The sequence below is a fragment of the Triticum dicoccoides genome, chromosome 6B, assembly GCF_002162155.2.
Source record: "Triticum dicoccoides isolate Atlit2015 ecotype Zavitan chromosome 6B, WEW_v2.0, whole genome shotgun sequence".
Lineage (NCBI taxonomy): Eukaryota > Viridiplantae > Streptophyta > Magnoliopsida > Poales > Poaceae > Triticum > Triticum dicoccoides.
In genome coordinates this window covers 72,000,202-72,025,903 of record NC_041391.1, presented here as the reverse complement: position 1 = coordinate 72,025,903, position 25,702 = coordinate 72,000,202, and the positions used below count along the sequence as shown (strand labels likewise).

Sequence of the window (25,702 nt, the reverse complement as noted above, 5' to 3'; positions counted from 1 at the left end):
TCTTTTTAGAGATTTCGATACAGACTGCATACCGATGTATATAGAAGTGTTTTAGAGTGTAGATTCACTTATTTTGCTCCGTATATAGTTCATATTGGAATCTCTAAAAAGGCTTATATTTAGAAACGATGGAGTACTCAATAAAAAGAAATGCCAAATAACAAGTTGTGCCAGGGCAGCGCCAATTTTTTTTTAAAAAAAAACTTTATTTGCTAAGGAAATGATACCTTAAAAAGTTGAGAAGCAAATGTCTCATGGCCAAGCAAAATCGCTAGCTGGCATCGCATTAATAATAATGATGCAGCTATAAAATTACTCAATATAGACAAAGATGCTCATGACAAGTTGTGCATATACATTTGCTATCATGGCAGCTTGCATCAATAATAACGCAGCAGCTATAAACTAGTCAATAAAAAGAAACACAATCAATGCCTATGACAAGTTGTGCATATATCAACGACCTACCTGTCGCTTCAAAGATGATGCAATCGTGAGGTCAAACAAATAGCTAGTGTATGCAGGTGCATGTATGTACATACTCCCTCTGTCCCATAATATAAGGTGTTATTACATCCAATATATTCACATATTGATTGTAATAACATTTTATCTTATATTATGGGACAGCGGAAGTATACGTGAATGGTAATTGAACAGCTCAATCGAGTACGGTACTACGGTGACTTTTGAGACATTACATATAACAAAAATATTAAGGGACTCGCACAATGTGCCTTAATTATTATAAACGGCACTTGGATAGGCTTCAAAGTGGAGATTTTTATTTGTTCCTAGAGTCGCTTGCTCTCGGGATCCTAATCACAGGAAGGTTTAAGTGTATATGAATCTGCACTGAATTGTAATTTTAGACAAAGTGGGAAAAGGAATCTACAACGGCAGTCTGAAATGACCAATCAAATTTCCTTGCACTCAACTGCAGTAAAAGGAGCGAACATACAGCAGTAGCATCACTTGTGTTGTTGGGTGCAGTACACATACCATTCATATAGAGCCACATGCTACATGTCTACAGGTTCAGCCAACATCCCTCTGAACACACGTAAACGCACAGTACAGAACCACAGATATAGCATCGCTTATCACTTCATTGTAAGCACAACAGCTAACAGGATTACACTTGCCAACTAGAACCATACTGATCAGCATCCTCCTACTTAGCAATCATTGTCGAGGGATGGTCCGCACCTTTGAAAAAGTCTGGCTGAACCACTTGAGGTCTTGTCATTGCCAAGTTGTCAAAAGGGGACAAAGTTCTAAACTATTTTGGGGGAATGAAAGCGAAGGACATAAATAATGATTTAGACGTTCTTGGAATAATATTAGCACAACACTTGCAACAGGCACACAAGGAAATCACGCGAGACTGAAAGCATATATACGGAGTGGAGAGTAGGCTACTGCCAGTACTTGCCAACCAAAACACGATGGGCATGGCAATAGCAATGGGGGTCATGAGTTTGCTATGCTCATTTCTAGCCGTCCTGACTACCACCATGGTGACCGCTAGCGACAAGGCCGCGTTGCTTGCTTTCAAAGCGCAGGTTAGCAGTGGTGACTGGCTGGCCTCGTGGAACAGCAGCGTTGGCTTCTGCAACTGGGAAGGCGTGACTTGCAGCCATCGGAGGAGACCTGAGAGAGTGGTGGAGCTGAGAGTGGACATCAAGACGCTTGCTGGAGTGCTCTCCCCGGCCATCGGAAACCTCACATTCCTGCGAACGCTCAATCTGAGCTTCAACTCGCTACACGGGGAGATTCCGGCGAGCATCGGCCGCCTTCACCGCTTGCAGAGGCTCGATTTGGGCCACAACTCCTTCTCCGGTACATTCCCTATGAACCTGACCTCCTGCATCAGCATGACCGTAATGGCACTGCCCAACAACAAGCTTGGCGGGCACATCCCGGCTGACCTCGGCAAGAAGCTCACGTCCCTGGCAGTGATCTCACTGAGAGACAACCACTTCACAGGGTTCATCCCGACATCTCTGGCCAACCTGTCCCATCTACAATACCTCGATCTCACCACTAATCAGCTTGTGGGCTCAATCCCACCAGGGCTCGGAAGATTCCAGCGCATGCAGTTCTTCAGCCTTGTCGGAAATAACCTCTCTGGTATGCTCCCACCTTCTCTCTACAACTGGTCATCGGTGGAAGTATTTTCAGTAGGGTTTAATATGTTGTACGGAAGCATTCCGGATGATATTGGCGACAAGTTCCCTAAGTTGGAATATCTCGGCTTAATTCGTAATCACTTCAGTGGAGCCCTCCCTTCATCACTGTCCAATATGTCTAGTCTCACGAATCTTAATATTGGGCGAAATAGATTTAGTGGTTATGTGCCTTCCACTTTGGGGAGGCTCATAGCTCTCCAGAGACTGCACTTGGGTGAAAATGAGCTCAAAGCGAATGACAACAAGGGGTGGGAATTCATCACTTCTTTGGCAAACTGCAGCCAACTGCAGGTATTGGTACTCGCAAACAATAATTTTGGAGGACAACTGCCAGGTTCAATTGTGAACCTCTCAAGGACTCTCACAGGGTTATACTTAATGGATAATAGGATCTATGGAAGTATCCCTGCAGATATTGGAAATCTGATTAGTCTGGAAATACTTGGAATAGCAAATACTTCCATTTACGGAGTGATTCCAGAGAGCATCGGTAAGCTAGAGAACTTGATCGAGCTATCCGTGTACAATAATAGCTTGTCTGGCCTCATACCATCATCTCTAGGGAACCTTTCGCAGTTGACTAGGCTTGTTGCAGACCATGGCAACTTGGAGGGGACCATTCCAGCAAGCCTGGGGAAGTTGAAAAACCTATTCTTACTTGATTTGTCAGCTAACTACAGACTCAACGGTTCAATACCCATAGAGATTTTCAAATTACCTAGCCTTTCTTGGTATTTGGACCTGTCATACAATTCCCTTTCTGGACCCCTTCCTAATGAAGTTGGTAGTTTGGCAAATCTTAACCACCTGGCTCTATCAGGAAACCAGTTGTCTGGCAAGATACCCGATAGTATTAAGAATTGCATAGTGTTGGAAAGGCTATCATTAGACAACAATTCATTTGAAGGAAGCATACCTCGGTTGCTAGCAAATATAAAGGGGCTCAGAGTATTGAATCTGACCATGAATAAGTTATCTGGTAATATTCCTGATGCCATGGGCAATATTGGAAACCTGCAGGAACTATACCTAGCACATAACCACTTGTCAGGGCCAATCCCACTAGTTCTACAGAATTTGACATCGTTGTTTGAATTGGATGTATCCTTCAACAATTTGCAAGGTGAGGTGCCAAATGAAGGTGTTTTCAGAAATATCACTTACTTGGCAGTTGTTGGGAATGCAAATTTGTGTGGCGGTACACCTCAACTTCATTTGGCTCCATGCTCCACAAGGCACTTAAGCAAGAACAAAAGAAAGATGCCAAAAAAAAAAGGGCAACCTGGTGCATGTAGCTCCCGCTTGCGCAGGGTCTAGGGAAGGGTCCGACCACTTTGGGTCTATAGTACGCAGCCTTTCCCTACATTTCTGTAAGAGGCTGTTTCCAGGACTTGAACCCATGACCTCATGGTCACAAGGCAGCAGCTTTACCACTGCGCCAAGGCTCCCCTTCAAAAGAAAGATGCCAAAGTCTATTGTAATTTCTCTAGCGACAGCTGGAGCAATCTTGTTCTCACTTTTGGTTATTTTTCTTGTTTGGATACTTTGCAAGAAGCTCAAACCAAGACAAAAGACATTAGCACAACATTCAATTGTTGATGACCATTACAAGAGAATCCCCTATCATGCATTATTGAGAGGAACTAACGAGTTTTCAGAAGCCAACTTGCTTGGGAGAGGAAGTTATGGTGCAGTTTATAAGTGTGTTTTGGACACTGAAGAAAGAACATTGGCTGTCAAGGTGTTCAATCTGGGTCAATCAAGATATTCCAAGAGTTTTGAGGCTGAGTGTGAGACTATGAGAAGGATACGACACCGTTGTCTCATTAAGATCATTACTTCTTGTTCGAGCGTTAACCACCAAGGTCAAGAGTTTAAGGCATTGGTTTTTGAGTTCATGCCCAATGGTAACTTGGATGGCTGGCTTCATCCAAAATCTCAAGAAGCCACTACAAACAACACTTTCAGCCTTGCCCAGAGGCTTGATATTGCTGTTGATATTGTGGACGCAGTAGAATATTTGCACAACTACTGTCAGCCATTGGTAATCCACTGTGATCTTAAGCCAAGCAACATTCTTCTTGCTGAAGACCTGAGCGCCCGAGTTGGAGACTTTGGCATATCAAGGATCCTTCAAGAAAATACAAGCGAAGGGATGCAGACTTCATATGGCTCAACTGGACTTAGAGGTTCCATAGGCTATGTTGCTCCAGGTGACTAAAATTCTTCTAATTTTATTTTTTTACTTCTCGCTCGAATATGTCATGCTAAGCACAAAACTGTGCATAATTGCAGAGTATGGGGAAGGCTCTGCTGTCTCAACCGCTGGTGATATTTATAGTCTTGGCATACTACTGCTTGAGATGTTTACGGGAAGAAGCCCAACAGAAGGCACGTTCGGAGATTCATTGGGTCTGCATAAGTTTGTCGAGGATGCTCTTCCAGATAGAACCTTGGAGATAGCTGACCCGACAATGTGGTTGCACAGCGGAGAACACAATAACACTATAAGCATTAGAATTCAGGAATTATTGGTTTCAGTCTTGAGGCTTGGCATATCCTGCTCAAAGCAACATCCTCGTGACCGAGCACTGACAAGAGATGCAACAACGGAGATGCACGCAATTAGAGATGCATACCTCAAGTTCATAGGGGAGCATGGAGCAGAACGAGAAGCCTCGACTCAAGAAATTCAGAGCAGCGTTGCATAAACAAGCTGGCACAAGATTTGATCCTGCATACTAAAAAAATAATGTGTCATTTCAGTTAGTAATTGTTCTCAGAGCTATGTATGTTGCTTTACAACTGTATCAAATAAATACAAAACCATAGTGTTGTGTGCAATAATAGCACAACAGCAGGTTGTAGGTTGATTCATAAAACAGGCAGTGTAATTGTTTTCCCATTATCAAAACTGTACACATGGTGGCAACATTATTGCTTCATGCTTCAGTAGACCTGAAGTTGCAGAGAGTTTCATTTTTTTTCTTATTTTTATTATTCCTCGCTTTTGTAAGCAAAACAATCCGATTTTAAACAAAGTGCATCGGATCAGATTAATAACACTAGAATAATCACAAACATATTTTCCTTTGTGAACAAGCTTTCTTCCTTCATTAATTAATAAGTAGTAATAAGGTAGTACAACCTAGAGCGCTTGGTTTCTGTCTTCAGAATTGGTATATCCTGTCTTTAGGTAGTACAATCAGACTTTTTGTTAAAGAGTACATACCGTCCATGTGCACAAACAAACTTGGGGTACAAACTAATGCGCATTTGAGAGCAAAGGCAATCTGTCTAAAATCTGATTCTCAATAGGAGAAAAATTATCTGTCAATAAAATAAACAGAAATCACAGGTTATGACGCCATGGCCATTGGATGCATTGTGGATGGAGTAGAACATATGCACAACTACTGCCAACCATTGGTGATTCATTGTGATCTTAAGCCAAGCAAGATTCTTCTTGCTGAAGACATAAGCGCACGAGTTGGAGACTTTGGCATATCAAGGATCCGTCAAGAAAATACAAGCAAGGGGATGCAAACTTCATATGGCTCAACTGGAATTAGAGGTTGGATAGGCTATATTGCTCCAGGTGACTAAAATTCTTCTAACTTCATATTTTACCTTTTCAATCAAATATGACATGTTAACCACAAACCATTGCGTAATACAGAGTATTCTGCAGTCTCAACAGCTGGTGATATTTATAGTCTTGGCATATTGCTGCTTGAGATGTTTACCGGAAGGAGCCCACCAGAGAATGCACTTCCAGATGATGTCGAGGATGCACGTTCAGAGATTCATTGGATTTGCATAAATTTGTCGAGGAGGCACTTCCAGGTAGAACCTTTGAGATAGCTGACCCAACAATGTGGCTGCACGGCGGACAACATGATAACACTGCAAGTATTAGAATCCAGGAGTGCTTGGTCTCGGTCTTCAGGCTTGGCATATCCTGCTCAAAGCAACAACCTCGAGACCGAGCACTGACGAGAGATGCAGCAACGGAGATGCACACAATCAGAGACGCGTACCTGAAATTTACAGGGGAGCATTGAGCAGAAAGAGAAGCCTCAACTCGAGATTCAGAACATCATTGAACAAACAAGCTGGTACAAGACATGATCCTACATAATAATAAAATTATGTATCATTTAAATTAGTAATCGTTCGAGCATTGTCTCATTAAGATCATTACTTGTTGTTCAATCAAGGTATTCGAGGAGTTTTGAAGCGGAAGTTTAACCTTGGTCAATCAAGGCATGCTAACCACAAGACTTTGCATAATTGCAGAGTATGGAGAAGGCTCTGCGGTCTCTACAGCTGGTGATATTTATAGCCTTGGCAAATGCTACTTGAGATGTTTACTGGAAGGAGCCCAACAGAAGGCATGTTCAGAGATTCATTGGATCTTCATAAGTTTGTTGAGGATGCACTTCAAGATAGGACCCTGGAGATAGCTGACCCAACAATGTGGCTGCACAGCGGACAATGGGATAACACTGCAAGTATTAGAATCATGGAGTTATTGGTTTCAGTTTTCAGGCTTGGCATATCCTGCTCCAAGGCACAGCCTCGAGACTGAGCACTGACGAGGGATGCAGCGGCAGAGATACACGCAATCAGAGATGCGTACCTCAAGTTTATGGGGGAGCATGGAGCAGAAAGAGAAGCCTCGACTCGAGAAATTCAGAGCAACGTTGAATAAACAAGCTAGTACAAGATATGATCCTGCAATAGGAAAACATTATGTAGTAAGAAGATTATGTATTGCTCCAGTTAGTAATTGTTCTCAGAGCTATGTTGTTTTACAACTGTATCAAATAAATGTGGTACCATGGTGCTATGCAAATAATAGCACTGAACCAGGTTGTACAGAGTTTCAGAAAACAAGCAGTGCATTTTTCTTACCATTCTCAAAAACTGTACACATGCAGGCAAAATAGCTTCATGTTTCAGGTAAAATCAGTAGACAAGAATTTGGACTGCACAAAATGCATAGTTCATATGCAGAAAATATTAGACATGGAATCTGGCAACAGCAAATTGGATATACTACAGTATGGAGTGAGGAAGTAGAACAGCAAGCAGTATGGATATACTAGACAGTATGGGGTCACAAGGCAACAAGTAGTACAACAGGCAAATTGGTATTATTCAGATAAGTCATGTAACTATTTCCAGAAATTATTAACGAAAAACTAGGAGAAGAGGGTGTGAACTTGGTAACCTCCAAGACGGCATGTTTGTTGGTGTGACTTCTTTTGATGTGGATGCCGCCACAAAAGATTTTTTTTTCTTTTCTTTCTTAACCTCTTTTTCTAAGTAAACTATCCGATATTTCTTTTACATTACTACTACAAAGTGCATCGGATCAGTTCAAGAACCCCAAAATAAACACTGAGATATCTTTTTTTTCTGACAAGCCTCCTTGCTTCATCAATTGGTAGTATATATAATCATTAAAAAGAAGGCTAGCAACCATACTAATCCAAGAACACGTCTTGGCCTATGAACAGTTACAAGAAAGTGAAGTCTGAAAACTTTGACACAATTTGATAGGAGAGTAGGACTTGACCCGGTATCAACCTCACAAGAGTCAGCGAAGAAGCTAACTAAATTAAATTGGAGAGATATCATATCACCGAGGGAAGTGTGTCTGGACTGGTTACAGTCGCTGGCTTGGCCACAGCATATCCTTGTCAATAAATGTCATACAACCTACAGCCATCATCAAGGCTCCCTCCTAGATACATACATAAAGATAGAATCCATGAGTGGTTGGTTTCTGTCTTTAGGATTGGTATTTCCTGCTCAAAGACACACGGCCTCGAGAGCATAGATGATAAGAGATGCAGTGGTAGAGATGCGCACCTCCTGTTTGCTTGTAAGCATATAGAAGAGCAGAGGAAAAGAGGAGCCTTGGCTCGACCCTGAAAAATATTTTTGCAGTATATATTATCCATGTGTTCAGAAAAAAAAATAGGGGGCAGTAGGCAGTAGCAGCAGCAGAAAATCGACCCTGTTTCTGTCACTTTCAAGCATTGTCTTCGCTCTTGTAATCAAGTGGCTCACGTGTTAGCAAACCATAGCTATTGTAATAAGTCTTCTTTTAGTTGGTTAAACGAGCCCCCTGACATTGTTGTCGGTAGGCTCATAAATGATGTATCCGGGTTTTAATTCAATAAAGTAGCCATGATGGCTTTCCCTCAGAAAAAAATTATTGTGTATATTCGACAGTACAAGCGGTCTATCCAAAATCTGATTCTGAAATAAGAATGAAGCACTCTGTCCAAAACATAAATTAAAAATCACAGTCCAGAAAGCATCAGGGACAGGGTAGCAGTAGGCAGTAGCAGCAGCAGAAATATTTCACATACAGCAGAAGCAATTTGTCCCACAAAAACAAAAGAATCACAGACTAGTATGCATCTGTATCATTCATTCATTCATTCAGGGCACAGTTTCCTTCCAAAAACAGGTTACCCAACTACAGACTGCATCATCAGAAATTCAGAATAATTACACAAGCCAAACACAGCAGTACAACCAGGAAGCAGCTTCTAGGTTCCCAACAATAGTGCATCATCACAATCATGACACTAGCAGCAATGTGAATCAGTTCATGCATCGCCTTTAATAACAGAAGCAGCTTCATTTTCTTTGCACCATATCAGAAAAATATAATGTAAGATCATCACAGTGTTGTGCAACAGAAGTTTAGAAAAGGTAGTTGTCAGCTTACTACATTAACTTCACAAAAATCATCGATCCTAATAAATCAGTTTGTGTCTCCAAGCAAAATCAGCAGTCAGTCAGGCTGTTTGTTAGCAGTAGCAGAAATCGATCCTAATAAATTTTTCACATACCCAGTAACAAATTGAAGCATATATTTGACAGCACATAAAGGCAATTTTGTAACAAAAGAAACAGGAATCTGAGACTAGAAACGCAGTCAGTAACATTCACTCATTCAGCCAAAAGCAGCAGGGGCAGCAGACTAACCAGAGCGACCAGCAAAAGTACATGTAGTAGATAACTAAGCAGGGTATCTGGACCTTACCGCTGATATGGTCATGGGTGCTTGGTGCCGGCAGGCTGGCCGGCCTTTGTGCATTTGGAGAGCCGGAGGAGACGGCAGAGAAGAGTGGCTGGGCCGCAAGCCTAACTGGTATGGTTTAACCCTTGCTGTGACATTTGCTCCTCCTTGCTAACCTGCTCTTTCTTTTTAAGGCTATAAAAAATTGGAAGACCGGAACATATGCACAACATAAAGATGCACAATATTGTTAGTAACCAAAAACAGTACAATTAGTAATCAAAAACAGTTATATGATTATAAGGATACGTGGTAGTCCAAAAACAACTAAGAGACTATTGATATATGTGGTACTTGTCAGTCAGAGAAATTGACAAGAATATGATCCCCAAGGGTCTGGGAATAATGAGAATTTCTAAGGTAGAAATTAGAAACACTACTCGTGAGGATTTCTAAAAAAACAGTATACACATAGATAGACTGATCCTGTCTCTTACAGTAGTTGACATACATGTAACTATAAATACAGTTTAAGGGCTCACTTGCCGTTCTTGTAGTACCTAAGTTTCAGAGACGGGTTGACAATACAGAAATAAAAAGTAAATTTACACATCTAAATGGCATGATGATTCGTCACATATGAGAAGGCGAACTGAATTCCGTGTAATGAAGCATGAAGGCAAACAGAGACCAATGCAAAATTTCCACCGAAGTGTCAAAGATTACTGGTGCTTCTAGTGGTTCAGAGAGAGAGAGAGAGAGAGAGAGAGAGAGAGAGAGAGAGGGCGCTGGGAGGAGCACGCAGCGGATTCATGGATTCACTGCCGCGGCGGCACGCGCTGGGGCAGGGAGAGATTTTCAGGGCCGGGGGATATCGGGATGGCCGTACCTTCATCGTTGCGGCGACCAGTCGGCTTAGTCGGAGGCGAATCAGAGCAGGCTGGCGGCGTAGGACTTGAAGAAGATGGATGCGTCGGAGGTGGCGGGGACTCCGGTGGCCGGAGATCCCTTGAGCGGCGGCGGCAGAGGGGCGAGTGGGGAAAAAAAATTCCTTTCCGGGTCAACGACAGGGGCGATGCTAGGCGCCGGCGCACCGGCCGAACAGTTTCGGCCGGTCCAGCCCTAGCCGTTTGATGTGCGTGATTAGAAGTTGTTCGATCCCTCGCGTTGACTTCCCCTTTCTTTCTTCCTCTCCTCACCCGGTCGCCGGCCGTCACCCCGTCACCTGGACCTCCTCTCTCCGCCGCCCCCGCTATTGGATGCCGTCCTCGCCACCGGTCGCCGCGCTCGCGGCCGGTCGCCGTCGTCTTCTCTCATGTTTCTCGCCGGGATCCACATGCAGCAAAAACTTCGCCCATGGGTTGCAGCTCCCCTCGCTAGTGATGGTCGCGGCTCCGGCAACGCCAGTCGCCGGTTGCAGCTCCGGCAGCTTGCAGTCACGCGCCCCGCCGCTCGCAGTCCAGCCCCCCGCCGGACCCTCTGATTAAAGGTTATAGCAAAATTCATCAACGGTGGCAGCAAAAAACACTGCCGGTTGAAGCTTTTTTTCCAACTGTTGATTCCGGTTGTAGCATAACTCGACGCCAATGGTTGCACGGCAAAATGCAGGTTGTAGCAAAACTGGACGCCGGTTGCAGCTCCTGGTCGTAGGCTGCAGCTATCTGCTGTCTCCGGCCACAAGTTTGCCGTCGTTGGTTGCAACACGTCAGTCCGATAGTTGTAGCTTTTTTTGTTGCCGGTCGTACCTTTTCGCGACGTGGGTTGCAGCTTTTCTAATCTCCCAGTTGCAGTTGTTTGTCGTCATCGGCCAAACTACACCGCCGAAAGATTGTAGCAAATAGAGACGCCGAATGTAGCAACAAAATGATAAGTTGTAGCAAAAACCAGCTGTGTTTTCAACTCGCTTATCGGTTGCAGCAAAAAACAGTTGTGGTTCCAGCTCTGGATTTCGCCGGTTGAAGCAAAACAAAATGATGGCTACAGCATCGTTGTCCGCTCGTTGGCGACGCAAACCTTCGCCGTGGTCATCCATGGAGGCTCGTCGGCACGGCTCGGCATGGTGCCCCCGGCCCGGTCCTAGCACCTCCGTGGCGACGCCCCTATACAGTCCCGTTACCTCCGTCGCGGGAGCATCTGTGCACCACGGAGCATGCGAAGAGGCCCAAAAAATAGTAGGGGATGGGCCTACGGCGCAAAGGGGGAGGCGGGAGAGAGGTTGCTGGTCAGTGGCGGGGCGCGGGGCGAGGCGCGCGCGGCCGCGCGAGCTCACCGGGCGGTGGTGGTTTGCCGGGAGAAGAAAGAAAGAAGGATCTGGGAGAGGGCGCAGGATGCATATTTGCTTCGATCCAACGCGTCGTGTGCGACCGGCGCAATGGGTGTAAACATTTCCCTTACGAAAAAGGGTTTTCCCCGCTTTGTATTCCAAAGCAACCATCCGACAACCAACGATAGGTGCTGGGGCGGAAGCAGCACAATCACGTCCAAAAGGAAAGAAAGAGAAAAAAAGAAAAGAAACAAATGTCGATAACGGCGGATCAACAAAACGACGAAGCCTCATGACCGCTGCGTCCACCGGAAATCGCCCCCCAAGCTTCGAGACTACAAAGCGTCGGTACCCATCAACACCTCCAAGAAGGGACACGGCGATGATGACGCTACTGCCAAGGGTTTCCCCTAGTACGCGGTGAAGAGATAGGAAGGGTAGCCCTGACGCCCTCCAGGAAGGTCCGGTGGTACCCTCAGGCGCCACCGCATCGGTGTCGGCCAAGCCAACAGGGATTTCTCCCGATCCCATCCTCCACCTCAGGCACTCCGGAGCTCGCCACCAAACCGACCACCACCCCTGCGCCAACACGGACACGAAGCTTCCCACGCTGTCTCACCACGGCACCACGAAGATGGCCTGCACAACGAAGAAGGGCAACCGGGACTGGGGCAGCAGCACCGGTAGCATACTGGAGGGCCCCACCTCCACCGTCCATGACGGTAGCCGACCGAACGTCAAAGCAGGAGCCTACCGGGCCCGTGGCCCCACAGGCCCGGACAGCTCCCGACTCCGCGCTGCAGCTAGCACGCCGTCGGCGTCGCTGCCCCCCGTCCGAGCTCCTCCTCCTCCTCACCACACAGACGACGGCGAAGCCACGCTGGGGGTCGGCCCGCAAGGACCCAGATGGGGCCCGCGGGCCCCGATCTGGGCCGGGGGCGCACAACCGGCCAACCTGCGCCACCATGCCGCCAAGGAGCCGCACCACCACCGCGCGTGCCGCCGGCCACCGAAGCCAGGACGTCGGGCCGTCGTCAAGCCGAGGAGCACCGCCGCCGCCCCATGCCCAGGGTAGGGAGCCGCGTGCGGGGGGACAGGCAGGCCCCGCCGCCGCCAACACCACCCAGCCAGCGCCTGGGGCGCCCCTCGGCGGCGGCAGGAAGGGAAGGAGAAACGGGGGCGGTCGAAGGGGGCAGGGCTCGCGCCGCCCCGGCCACCTCCCAGGAAGGGAGAGGGGGAGGGGGAAGGAGGGCGGGGACGGCCGGCAGCCGGCAGTGGCGGCGGGCCTAGGAAGGCCGGCGGCGGTGGGGGGAGGGAGGAAGGAACTCTAGGGAGGGAGCCTCGAGCGTAGACTTGTTCTGGTATACTAATTACACGTAGATACTACAAAGTACACCCTCCGTCTCATGATATAAAAATGTTTTTCAAGCTGAAACAGCTTTTAAAATGTTTTAATGAAAGTAGTAGGATATTATTTGTTAATTACGTGATTAGCGCTGAAATTAATATTTAATATGATTTTTTTCGAGAGAATTTTTCAATATATTCATTGATCATGGAAATACAGAGAATACTAGAGATAATAAAAATTATAATCAGGTCCATGGACCACCTAACGACGACTACAAGCACCGAGTGAGCCGAAGTCGCATCGCCAGTATTGCCCCTCCCTCACCGAAGCCTGGCAAACTTGTTCTAGTAGACAGTCGGGAAGTCATTGTGCTAAGGCCCCAAAGGACTAGCGCACGAGAGTAGCAACCATCGCAGATGAAGAGAGATGTACACCGGAAAGATCAAACATGTAACCACACGAACGAAGATGAATAGATCCACCAAGTACCAGCACCGGCCGAATTCCGTGAGATCCGATAGAGATACATATGTACACATCCTCCGATGATGATATCCGCACCATTGGAGTGGGGACATGACGTGGGAGACATTATTCTTACTGAGGGACATCGCCACCGCCACACAACCTCAACCAAGATGTTTAACCTAACAAAAACGAGAACGGGGTCTCCGGGGGACCGATAACCTGGACACCTCCAATGGCCTTTACCAAGATGTTAAACCTAACAAAAACGAGAACTGTGTCTTTCCCACCTGCGTGGGACCGATATCCTGGGCACCTCCACGACCCAAAGGCCATTAAAGGTGGGGCAGATAGCACCGACGGGAGGAGGAAGGAGATTTTTCTTGAGGAGGAGGAAAGACAACCTCTTAGGCCAGATGTCTTAACTCGTGCGTTACTTTGAATCACGATGACAAGTCCCTTCCGGCAACATAGCCATAATAATGACAACGTGCTAAACGTGTTGAGTGCTCACCAATGAACTTTATACCCTATGTCGAATCCCAAAACTGCACCACCAATACACGAAAATATCCGACATTTGCCATCTGTGAAAATATCCGACGACTCGTGTCGATCTACAAATTATCCGAAGCGAACCAGAAGCGAAAATCTCTGAGAAGGCTCCATTTCCTGCCCCTCTCTAACTATGGAATTTTATGGAGAAATCACTCTTTCAAATCTTAAAGCAACCATCAAGAGCACATACCGAGATATGAAAATTAACGGTACAAATACACAATTAAGGGACAAACCCAGTCCATTACCAAGGATCAATTAACAGTTGCACAACATAAGGATCTCATTTGCATCAACAAAATACAATTTTGCAAGTCACTAGAGAATCAATCAATTAACCAAGTTCACGTTTTTCAGCTGAGTGCTTCTTTTTGCAATACAAAATAAAATAAAATAATTCCCCCACTACAACAGAACATAACACAAATAATTTGCACCGCAAGTCGAAAGATCAACATGAGCAAAATATAATGAACAATAATTTGCACATAGTAGATCTTTCATGAGCATAAGATATCTTGCAGTAGCAACAGATCTTGCAAGAATGAGATAAAAAAAAACAGAGACCTAGAAAAGTTCACATCAAGATATTGTCTGTGAGAGGCAGGGTAGATGTAAACCCTCCATGACCAGGTAGAAGAACTCACGGTCGCTGCATCTTAGCTATGGGCGGCCTACCCAGTCACCCATAGCCATAGGACAGACAGATCAATGGACTTCCTTTTACACCATGGACTTGAAGAGAGGAAACGTGCAGGGACTGAGTACTTTGGTAATTATGGACCACCTGCAGATGTATTCACTTCTGTATCGTAGAACGTATATATGGCAAAAAAAAATAACCTACATAGATCCCAAGCTAAGTAGTATCGCTCAGATTTACAATCGCTAGTAAAAGTTACTCCCTCCGTTCCCAAATATAAGTCTTTCTAGAGATTGCAACAAGTGACTACATACGGAGCAAAATAAATGAATCTACACTCTAAAATATGTCTACATACATCCGTATGTTATAGTCCATTTAAAATGTCTAAAAAGACTTATATTTTGGAACGGAGGGAGTAGAATGCAATTTGCCAAACCAAAATACTCAGCAAGCACTATTAGAGTACTGCTCTTATTACAGAACAGTATTTTCGCACATCAGGCATTGTTTTTGGGGACATTCTTGTAAATGTGTAAGCCAAATGAACTAGGTAGGCTGAAAAATTGAGGACCGGGTAAAGGAGGAGGATGGGGCGTCGTCATGGCCACTAGCTTGTCCCGTAAAGACGAGGGTTTGTTACACTCTCTCATGCACTCATCCATGGGGGAGTAGCGGACGTCATTTAGCAAACAATGGAAGCAAGTTCCACCCTTGATGCATTCGTCGGGACCTACATGAACGCATAACCCGTTTGGTACATTGATCTTCTTGCTATCCGTGCCAATCATAGATTGGATTGGCCTGTGTATCATAGAATAATAAGAAACATACAATCATGGTCATGGAATTATTTTAGAGTAATACAAACAAAGGAAACATACAATCTATGCCAATCCATTTTAAGGGTCCGTCCCGCTAAGGTGACGGCTAGCGTCCTGTCCGGGAAATCCGGAGGCGATTGCTAGGGCGATCGAGATCGGGGCTAGCCTGCCTAGGGTTCTTCTCGATCCGCCGCCGTCTAGCCTTCTCAGCCTTCCTCGTGATCGCGCTCCTCCATCCATGTCCCATTGTAGGATCGAAAGTATGTCTAGGAGGAGGGGGGAGGGGGGTGATTAGACTACTTGATCAAATAAAAACTCAGACTTTTCCCAATTTTAATTCTTGGCAGATTTTAGCAACTTAGCACTATTCAAGCAATCAATCTACACATGCAATTTAAAGAGTATAGCAGCGGAATGTAAATCATTGCATGTGAAGGTAAAGAGAGGAGTTTGGAGGAAGCAAACGCAATGTAGACACGGAGATTTTTGGCGTGGTTCCGATAGGTGGTGCTATCGTACATCCACGTTGATGGAGACTTCAACCCACGAAGGGCAACGGCTGCGCGAGTCCATGGAGTGATCCACCCATGAAGGGTCCACGAAGAAGCAACCTTGTCTATCCCACTATGGCCATCGCCCACGAAGGACTTGCCTCACTCGGGTAGATCTTCACGAAGAAGGCTATCTCCTTGCCCTTACAAACTTCTTGGTTTAACTCCACAATCTTGATGGAGGCTCCCAAGCGACACCTAACCAATCTAGGGGACACCACTCTTCAAAAGGTAATAGATGGTTTGTTGATGATGAACTCCTTGCTCTTGTGCTTCAAATGATAGTTTCCCCAACACTCTACTCTCTCACACAGATTTGGCTATGGTGGAAAGATGATTTGAGTGGAAAGCAACTTGGGGAAGGCTAGAGATCAAGATTCATATGGTTGGATTGGAATGTCTTGGTCTCAACACATGAGTAGGTGATTCTCTCTCAGAAAATGAGTAGTGGAAGTGTAGGTATGTTCTGATGGCTCTCTCCATGAATGAAGAGTGGGTGGAGGGGTATATATAGCATCCACACAAAATCTAACCATTACACACAGATTCTTAAACTCGGTGAGACCAAACTATAAAACTCGGTCAGACCGATTCAGTTCAAAATGTGAACGTTACGCTTTTCGGTGGGACCGACATGATCAACTCGGTGGGACCGATATGCTAGGGTTAGGGCATAACTTGATCTCGGTGAGACCGATCACATGAACTTGGTGGGACCGATTTCAGTAATAGGCAAATAGAGAATTGGTCAGGCAAACTCGATGGGACCGATCGCTCATTTCAGCGAGACCGAAATGTTACGAAAAGGAAACAGAGAGTTTGCATTGCGAACTCGGTGGGATCGATCGCTCATTTCGGTTAGGCCGAAACATTACGAAGGGAAACAAAGAGTTTGCAGTCCCATCTCGGTGAGACCGAGATCCCTATCAGTGAGACCGAAGTGATTAGGGTTTGTGGCAGTGGCTATGTCAAATAAAATCGGTGGCGCCGGATAGATCAAATCAGTGGGGCCGAGTTTGACTTCTAGGTAAAGGACATATGTGGAAATGAGAAAGTGGTTGAGGGTTTTGGAGCATATCACTAAGCATTTTGAGCAAGCAAGCCATTAAGCAACACCTCATCCCCTTTTAATAGTATTGGCTTTCCTATAGACTCAATGTGATCTTGGATCACTTAAATAAAAATGTAGAATCTTGAGCTTGTTGCCAATATGTATCCTTTGCATTTTGAGGGGTCCACATCTCTAGTCCATGCCATGCCAATCATTGAACTTTCTGAAATGATCATCTTGAAAGGGTATTAGTTCAATGAGCTATATGTTGTTAAGAATTATCAAAACCACCCAGGGATTAGTTGCACTTTCAATCCCCTCTTTTTGGTAATTGATGACAACATATAGAGCAAAGCTTCGACAAATGATAATAGGAATGAAATACATCGTCGCTTTGAGAAGTATGTGATAAGCAAGATCTCCCCCTAAATTTGTGCATTGTTTAAGATTTGCTTTGGACTGCAAATGCACAACCAATTAGGATCATGGATTACTCTTCCATGTCACATACATATTGGTGGAGCGCTCAAAATGATAGAATATGAAATATGCACTCATCACCAAGGCAAAGTGAATGATCATACATAAGGAATAGAGAATATCATCATTCAAGCACAAACATTAAGTATGATATGATCAAACACATGACCATACAAGTATCTCACACCCATAACCATAAAGTATCATCCAAGCAAGAAAGCAAATAAGTAGCGAATAAGTAGAAAAGGAGGAAAAAAGAAGCAAAGCTCTCTCTCTCTCAGCCTATGATCTATACACTTTCTCTCCCTTTGGAACAAGTTACCAAAAAGCTTGAAAATGCATAGTGCTATGTGGCTCTCTAAGCTTGATCTTCGGGAGGTGGCATTGAGAGGACTCCAAGGACAAATGCATCTGTTAAAGTTGATGGAGCTGGTGGAGTAGCAACCGGAGGGGCAACTGAAGTTGTGGCTGCAGGTGTTGACGAAGTAGCTCGTGTGTCTGTCACTGGCACTGCTGCAGACCTCTGTGCCCTAGGCACTATGTGAAAAGCATCTGTGATCGTTTCCCTTTCCTCTGCTCAGCTTCTTCTTGCAGCTGCTCAACACCTGTTTGCATCTCTATCACCTTCAAGTCAAGATCTTATAACTTTGTTTCAATGATCCTCTCAAGGCTCTCTTGATTCTGAGTTAGGGTGTCCAGGACTTTCTCAATCCTCAAAGTGGCTTGAATAAGATATCCAAGTTGATCTTTCTTTGACTTGAGGAAAACCTGTGAAGCTTCTTCAGCACTTGGCATCTTGGCTGCCTTCTCAGCTTTTGCTTTTTTCCTTCTTCTCTTGAGCCTCTACTGATGTGGGATCTTCAGCATCCATGACAACTATGTTGTCCTCAAAGTCAGGTCACAAGGGAAGGTGCTCTTCATCCAATTGATATACACCTATGCCATCTTGGAATTTATGAGCATTTGGATGTGTGGAGCATACCCACATGATCTTTTCTGGTCAGCAGTTGTTCTCTTGATTGTTTCAACAATCAAACTCATCACTTTGAATTTTTGTGGCACATCAAACAGCTGAAGCAAAGTGATGGAATGGCCTCTGATCATCATGTGATCTCCAGATTTGGGCAACAAGGTGTGCCTCAAGATAGTGTTCATGGTGGCCAATCAAGACAACAGATAGTATACTGAGCCTAGCTTATGTGTCTCCAAGGCCTTTGCGGGTATCTTCTTGTACATGTTGGCCATGGAGTTGTGGTCCTTCTTCTTCTCAGCATAGACATCAATATCTCTTTCAGCTTCCTTAGGGGCATTAATAAGCTTGGCCCACTCAGCAATAGTAGAATGGTACCTTGTACCTTCTAATATCCAGACAATCTTGCCATCTAGGTAGAAATGAGTTGTTGAATAGAATTGCATTATGAGCTCATCATTCCACTTGGTCAACTTCTGACCCACAAACTTGCCAACGTCATTGAGTTTGAAGCTCTCATGTACTCCTGGAAAAATTATCCTTGTTGGCATCAATGTATTTCCAGTCCACCCACTTCATGCCACACACTATGGGCTTCTTATCTAGGAGCACGATCTCATAGAAGTCCTGCTATTCCTTAGTGTGAAACATGTAATCCACAACAGTCTTTCTCCTCATAGCATATGGATCTGATTGTCTCCACAATCTAAGACCTGCATCCTTTCTCTCTTTCATGTTCTCGGCTACTGGATGACTTTCATCATGATCAAGAATCTTTGGCTTCAGTTTTCTGAGCACTTGGGCTTCCTCCTCTTCTTCTTCAATCTCAGGCACTGTGGCCTTGTTCTTCTGTGCAGCAGGAATATTTCTAGTGCTTCTCTTTGGAGCTTGAGCAGGAGCTTTGGGGGAAGTCTTGGGCTTTGAAGGAGCAACCCCAGACTTGATGGCATCCCCCATCAGCTTTTGGGTTTTGGTAGGAGGTGCTTCTTGCTCTTCCTCCTCCTCTGCTGGGTCACTCATCATAGTGGATTTGCCAATAACTTTGGCCATTGTATTTTTGACCCTTTCCTTCCATTTCTAGCCTTCACCAGCAGCTTCTTTCTCACTTGGATCAACTGGAATTTGTGTTGAGGCTCTGGCTTTTGACATTGGAACTCTTCTGGCAGGAGCCTTCACTTTCATACCTGGCTTGGTTGAGGTAGCAGTACCATATTCCTTCTTGAGCACTTTCTTCTTTGAGGTCACTTCCTCAAGTTCAAAGTCTTAATCCTCTGAATCAGAGGTTTTCTTCTTCCTTTGCCTTGTTGTTGCTTTAGGCAGGTTGCTGGGAGTGCTTCTGCTCCCCTCATCAAAGCTGCCAGAGGTACTAGTGCCCTCACTCAGATTCACCTGCTCTTCAGACATGTTCTGGCTATCAATCTGATCAGACATACTGACACTACAAGCTGACCCTATGAATAGTTATAGATGAGGTAGAGTGCATGAGCATCACAAAGTGCAGAGTTTTTGCAAAACAAATGAGTCAAAAACTTAGTTTTAGTTTTCCACTTAAAGCATTTAGGAGCTACCGATTTGTTAAACTCGGTGACACCGAAGCAACTTTGGACTCTAAACTAGTGGAATCGGTCAGACAGAGACACAGTTCGGTGACTCTGAGATTGCTAGGGTTTCACAAAGTTCTGAACTCAGTCACACTGATTTGCAAGTTTCGGTCGAACCGAAAATTACAAGTGCAATGGCCTAAGACAAATCGGTGAGACCGATTTCTACAATTCCGTCGGTCCGAGATGAGTTCGGTGGAAACCTAATCCTAAATTTTCGAATCAAAACTAATCTAAAGGATGTTTTCGTTGGATAGGATGATCTCAAACTTGTCAAGAACCATGGCATTGTCTCTGTGCTAAGAAATGGATTGAGAAAACACAAAGGATCGAGCCAATACCCTAACCTGGCGATGACCTCACTACAGCGGCAACGGCGGTGCAGATTTCCGTTGACAGCGGCGGAGACCAGCGGCGGGAGGTCGCTGCCGATGAGAGGACAATCCGGAGACCCGAGTTGGTAGAGCAGGATATGCGCGGGCGAAGGGTTTTTGGAGAAATTTCCAAAGTCTGGCCTATGGGTATTTATATCCTGACCCTGTTGGTGTGACCGAGTGGAACAACTCGGTGGCACCGAGATGCAGAATCGCAAGCGGTTACTACAACTTGGTGTGACCGAATGGTTCTAATCAGTTGCGCCGAGATTGAAAACCTAGATCAGCTCAGTGAACTCAGTGTGACCGAAAAGGATGTATCGGTCAGACCAAAATGCACAGAAAGGTTTTGGAAGTTTTAAGTCCATGATGAATTGGAACTCCGAGTGCTCCTCACCCAGAGGGTTCGAATTTGACTTAGATCAAACTTTGTGATGTAGCATTAATAGAGTTTGAGATGAGAAAAGCATAGATAGCTAGAGGGAGTACTTAGGCATTCTTTATCCATCCATTTGGCAAAAGAAAAAGAGCCAAACATTCATAACAACAAATGGATGTCCTTGAATGAAGAAAATTATGCAATCAACATGCTCACACAATAAAATGGCAAATGAAATATGTGGAAAAGCATGCACAAACACTCTAGCATCTACCAAGCTATTGGCGATTACTAGGTCATCTATATATGAGTATATTGACTTAGGAGTCAAATGAGAACATTTGATCATATGTCATACTCATCGTTTAAGCACAAGCGGGGTTACCACTTTTACATAAAGCATTGATGTGTTCACACCATTAGGGTTGCTTTAGCTCAATTCTTAGAGTAAAGCTCCCCCTAAATGTGATATCCCCCCTGAGAGGGATGAACTAACCTTGGGTTTTGTCGATGATGACTTCATGTAGGTGTTGAAGATGTGGATGCTCATTGTTGAAGTAGATCATTTGGAGCAACCCATTGGAGTTAGTTGCACTTTCAATACCTACATGGGTTAGTCCCACAAGGAACAAACAAGGATATCCATAGACATACAGTGAAGCACACAGACAATGATGTCCATGAACGCATTAGATTACCTTGTCCCTTGTCTTACCAATAAGAGGGTTTGTGACTCCTTGAACTAGTGCAAGATGTGGAAGTTGTTTGCACTTATCCTCGCCAAAATGAATATGAGTGAAGTATGTTGGCAGAGTCACCCTCAAGAACTATCTAGTTCTTCTTCTTCGGGATCTACATCATCTTGATGGGAATCCTTGGGGTTGTAGATGTACTTGATGAAGTAGAACTTGATGTAGACTTTGGGATCCCACTTGACCAAGGCCTTTGGAGCATCTTCAAATGCATCAATCTCCTCTTGAAGCTTGTCCTTGCCTTTTAGCTTGTGGTCTTGTGGTGGAAGATCATTGAGGGAGTCCTGGATTAGGGGATGTCCGGATGGCCGGACTAAGACCTTTGGCCGGACTCCCGGACTATGAAGATACAAGATTGAAGACTTCGTCCCGTGTTCGGATGGGACTTTCCTTGGCGTGGAAGGCAAGCTTGACGATACGATATGAAGATCTCCTCCCATTGTAACCGACTCTGTGTAACCCTAGCCCTCTCCGGTGTCTATATAAACCGGAGAGTTTTAGTCCGTAGGACGAACAACAATCATACCATAGGCTAGATTCTAGGGTTTAGCCACTCCGATCTCGTGGTAGATCTACTCTTGTACTACCCATATCATCAATATTAATCAAGCAGGAGTAGGGTTTTACCTCCATCGAGAGGGCCCGAACCTGGGTAAAAACATCGTGTCCCTTGTCTCCTGTTACCATCCGCCTAGACGCACAGTTCGGGACCCCCTACCCGAGATCCGCCGGTTTTGACACTGACATTGGTGCTTTCATTGAGAGTTCCTCTGTGTCGTCGCCTTTAGGCCCGATGGCTTCTTCACTCGTCAATCACAACGCGGTCCGGGAGGAGATCTTTCTCCCCGGACAGATCTTCGTATTCGGCGGCTTCGCACTGCGGGCCGACTCGTTTGGCCATCTGGAGCAGATCGAATGCTACGCCCCTGGCCATCAGGTCAGGTTTGAAAGCTTAAATTACACGGCCGACATCCACGGGGACTCGATCCTCGACGGATTCGGGCCACGACCGGGCGCGCCGCACTGTCTTGATGGGCATGATCTAGCTCTGCCGCCGGACAGTGACCAGAGCGCCGCTCAGGTGTTCACTCCAACCATTAGTTCAGAGCCGACTGCGCTAGCCAGGAACGGACGGTTGGATGCCGCCCCAGGAGCCGCCATCTCTGCGGCGATACAGCCAAATACCTGCCCAGTCCTTTGCAAGGCCGAAAACTCCAAGGTGCCGGACTCCGTTCCGGACGCTAAATATTCTGCACCCCTTTCGATCGAACCCGATCGGGCTCCGATCATGGAGTTCACCGCCGCGGACTTCTTTCAGCACTCGCCCCTTGGCGATATCCTGAATTCGTTAAAGTCTCTCTCTTTGTCAGGAGAGCCCTGGCCGGACTACGTCCAACATAGTTGGGATGCGGACAACGAAGAAATTCGTAGCCCACCCACCACCCACCTCGTAGCCACTGTCGACGATTTAACCGACATGCTCGACTTCGACTCCGAAGACATCGACGGCATGGACGCCGATGAAGGAGACGATCAAGAACCAGCACCTATAGGGCTACGGAAAACCACCTCATCATACGATGTCTGCATGGTGGACACACACAACAGAAATGACAACAAGGACCAAAAGGATGCGGCCAGGGATCGCTCCCCCGAAAAACAATCAAAGCGGCGTCGTAAGCGCAAGGCCAAGCCCCACCTCGACAAAAACCCAGCCATAGAGCAGGGTGACTCAATGGATGATGAACATGCCGTCGAGCATCCGTCCAAGTAGGGCGGACAATCCGAACAACCAATCCCCGGGAAGGATAATAGCCCGGACAACCTCACACCAGACAAATTGTTGGAACATCATAACCTCCACCAAAGGCTTGTCGCCACTGCACGTAGCCTGAAAAAGCAGAAGCGGAGGCTCAAGACAGCGGAGGATGCGCTCGGGATCAGATGGGGCAAAGTACTCAATACCGCACACAAGTACGGCAGTAGTCGCCACACAAAGAGCTATCCGAAGCGGAAACTACTACCGGAATTTGACGAAGAGGCCATAAAGCCCCCATAGTCAAAAAATAAGGAAGCCACAAGGTCGGATAGAAGACCCTACGATCAAACTCACGCGTCAAAGGACGCCGCACTCAATATAGCGCGCGATCCGTCCAAGAATTCACATCAGAAAACTGGCCCTACCAGATCCATCTATAGGCCAAGAAAGCAAGCTCCAATGAGTGATGCAACGCAAAAAATACCCGAAAATCGTGGCACACCTAAATACAGGGGCGCCGCACACCCCCTATGTTTTACCGATGAGGTGCTGGATCACGAATTCCCAGCCGGATTGAAGCTAGTGAACATAGAACCATACGACGGAACAACAGACCCTGGAGTCTGGATCGAGGACTATATCCTCCATATACACATGGCCAGAGGAGACGACCTCCACGCCATAAAATACTTACCCCTTAAGCTCAAAGGGCCAGCCCGGCATTGGCTTAAATGCCTTCCCGAAAACACCATGGGAAGTTGGGCAGTGCTTGAGGATGCTTTCCGGGCAAATTTTCAAGGGACCTATGTCCGGCCCCCAGATGCAGATGGTCTAAGTCATATAACTCAGCAGCCCGGAGAGTCAGTGCGGAAGCTCTGGAATAGATTCCTTATCAAAAAGAATCAGATAGTCGACTGTCCGGATGCAGAGGCCCTAGCAGCTTTCAAACAGAGCATTCGAGACGAATGGCTCGCCAGACACCTCGGCCAAGAAAAGCCGCGGACAATGGCCGCGTTAACAAGCCTCATGACCCGCTTCTGTGCAGGAGAGGATAGCTGGTTGGCAAGAAGCAGAACCAGCAACCCGAATACGTCCGAACCCAGAGATGGGAACGGGAAGCCGCGCCGTAACAAAGAACTGCGCCGGATAAAGGACAACAGCCCGATGAGCACGGCAGTAAACGCCGGATTCAAAAGCTCTCGGCAAAATCAGAAAAATATGCCCCCCAAGGACGATAGGGACGAGCTATCCAACCTCAACAAAATTTTGGACAAAATATGTCAAATCCACAGCACTCCGGGGAGACCTGCAAACCATACCCACAGAGATTGTTGGGTCTTTAAGCAGTCCGGCAAGCTCAACGCCGAACACAAGGGGCTCAACACACCAAGCGAAGATGACGATGCACCCCACGAGCAGATCACCGGAGAACAAAAGAAGTTCCCACAAGAAGTCAAGACAGTAAATCTACTTCATGTGACGAAGGGGAAGAATAGAACGGCACCTACAACGACACACGCCGTACAGCCAGCCCCGGAGGAGCAACCCCACTGGTTGTTACAACCAATCACCTTTGATCATCTGGATTACTCTAGAGGAGACCAGAACGCAGGATGGACTGCTTTGGTCTTAAATCCAATCATTAACGGACTCCAATTTAAAAACGCCCTTATGGACGGCGGCAGCGACTTGAACCTGTTATATCAGGACACAGTCTGCAAACTCGGGGTAAACCCAGTCGCAATCCACCTCGGCAACACTTCCTTTCAAGGAGTAACGCCAGGTTCGGATACCCCAAGTATGGGTTCCCTTACGTTAGAAGTCACGTTCGGATCACCCGGCAACTTTCGAAGCGAAAAGCTAACATTCCACATCGCCCCATTCGTAAGTCGCTATCAAGCGCTACTGGGACGTGAAGCTTTCGCCTGCTTTAACGCAATACCGCACTACGCATCCCTTACACTTAAAATGCCCGGTCCAAGGGGCATCATCTCATTACAAGGGAACATAAATTGACCCTCAAAGTACGGGCAGGGGTGCGGTTGCCTAGACAGCCGCCCACAAATCCAGCCCTACTATCCCGGACACGCCTCGACGAGTCCGGCGTCAATATGCTTAAATTACCGCATACCCTCGTGCAAGGGGCTCCGTGTGCTCACGCCTGGAGACAATACGGCCCAACTCTTGCTCCACCTATATTTTGTTTATTTCGATATAGATTTCTCGCACGCTTATTTTTTACTAAGTTCCTCTCTTTTGCAGACGAGCATCGTGCTACGCGCGTCCAGGATATGGCACGACGAAGACATAGGCGCAGACGTGCAGCAGGGACCTGTTCCAAGGATTCTTTTTAGATTAAGACCCTGGGTAAACCTTTTTTACTATCTCTTGTTGATAACATCCCCAGGTTTTCTCTATAGCCGAGGAGGAGGCTAGCGTCTTGG

The 25,702-nt window shown here is 46.1% G+C and overlaps 1 protein-coding gene and 1 long non-coding RNA gene across 3 annotated transcripts; one reads left to right on the top strand and one right to left on the bottom strand.

The window, feature by feature from the left end:
• The first annotated feature begins 1,454 nt into the window (after positions 1-1,454).
• Positions 1,455-4,903, top strand: LOC119323703 (probable LRR receptor-like serine/threonine-protein kinase At3g47570). Its single transcript, XM_037597407.1, has 3 exons — positions 1,455-3,454; positions 3,651-4,405; positions 4,488-4,903. The coding sequence occupies exons 1-3, from the start codon at positions 1,455-1,457 to the stop codon at positions 4,901-4,903; spliced, it is 3,171 nt and encodes a 1,056-aa protein (XP_037453304.1).
• On the bottom strand, positions 4,631-10,319 carry LOC119323705. Of its 2 annotated transcripts, XR_005156459.1 has the most exons (9): positions 9,262-10,319; positions 8,073-8,131; positions 7,788-7,944; positions 7,110-7,183; positions 6,835-6,929; positions 6,445-6,675; positions 5,425-6,232; positions 4,832-4,933; positions 4,631-4,752 (listed from the first exon to the last, which is right to left on the bottom strand). It is a non-coding gene; the product is annotated as an uncharacterized LOC119323705 (long non-coding RNA). The 2 variants fall into 2 exon arrangements; XR_005156460.1 differs by lacking the exons at positions 7,110-7,183; positions 7,788-7,944; positions 8,073-8,131.
• Between the last annotated feature and the right edge of the window lie 15,383 nt (positions 10,320-25,702).

Coding starts and splice junctions, on each gene's coding strand:
- LOC119323703 (XM_037597407.1), top strand. CDS start 1,455: ATGGCAATAGCAATGGGGGTCATGAGTTTGCTATGCTCATTTCTAGCC. Junction 3,455..3,650: donor AGCAAGAACAAAAGAAAGAT/GCCAAAAAAAAA, acceptor CCCCTTCAAAAG/AAAGATGCCAAAGTCTATTG. Junction 4,406..4,487: donor CATAGGCTATGTTGCTCCAG/GTGACTAAAATT, acceptor GCATAATTGCAG/AGTATGGGGAAGGCTCTGCT.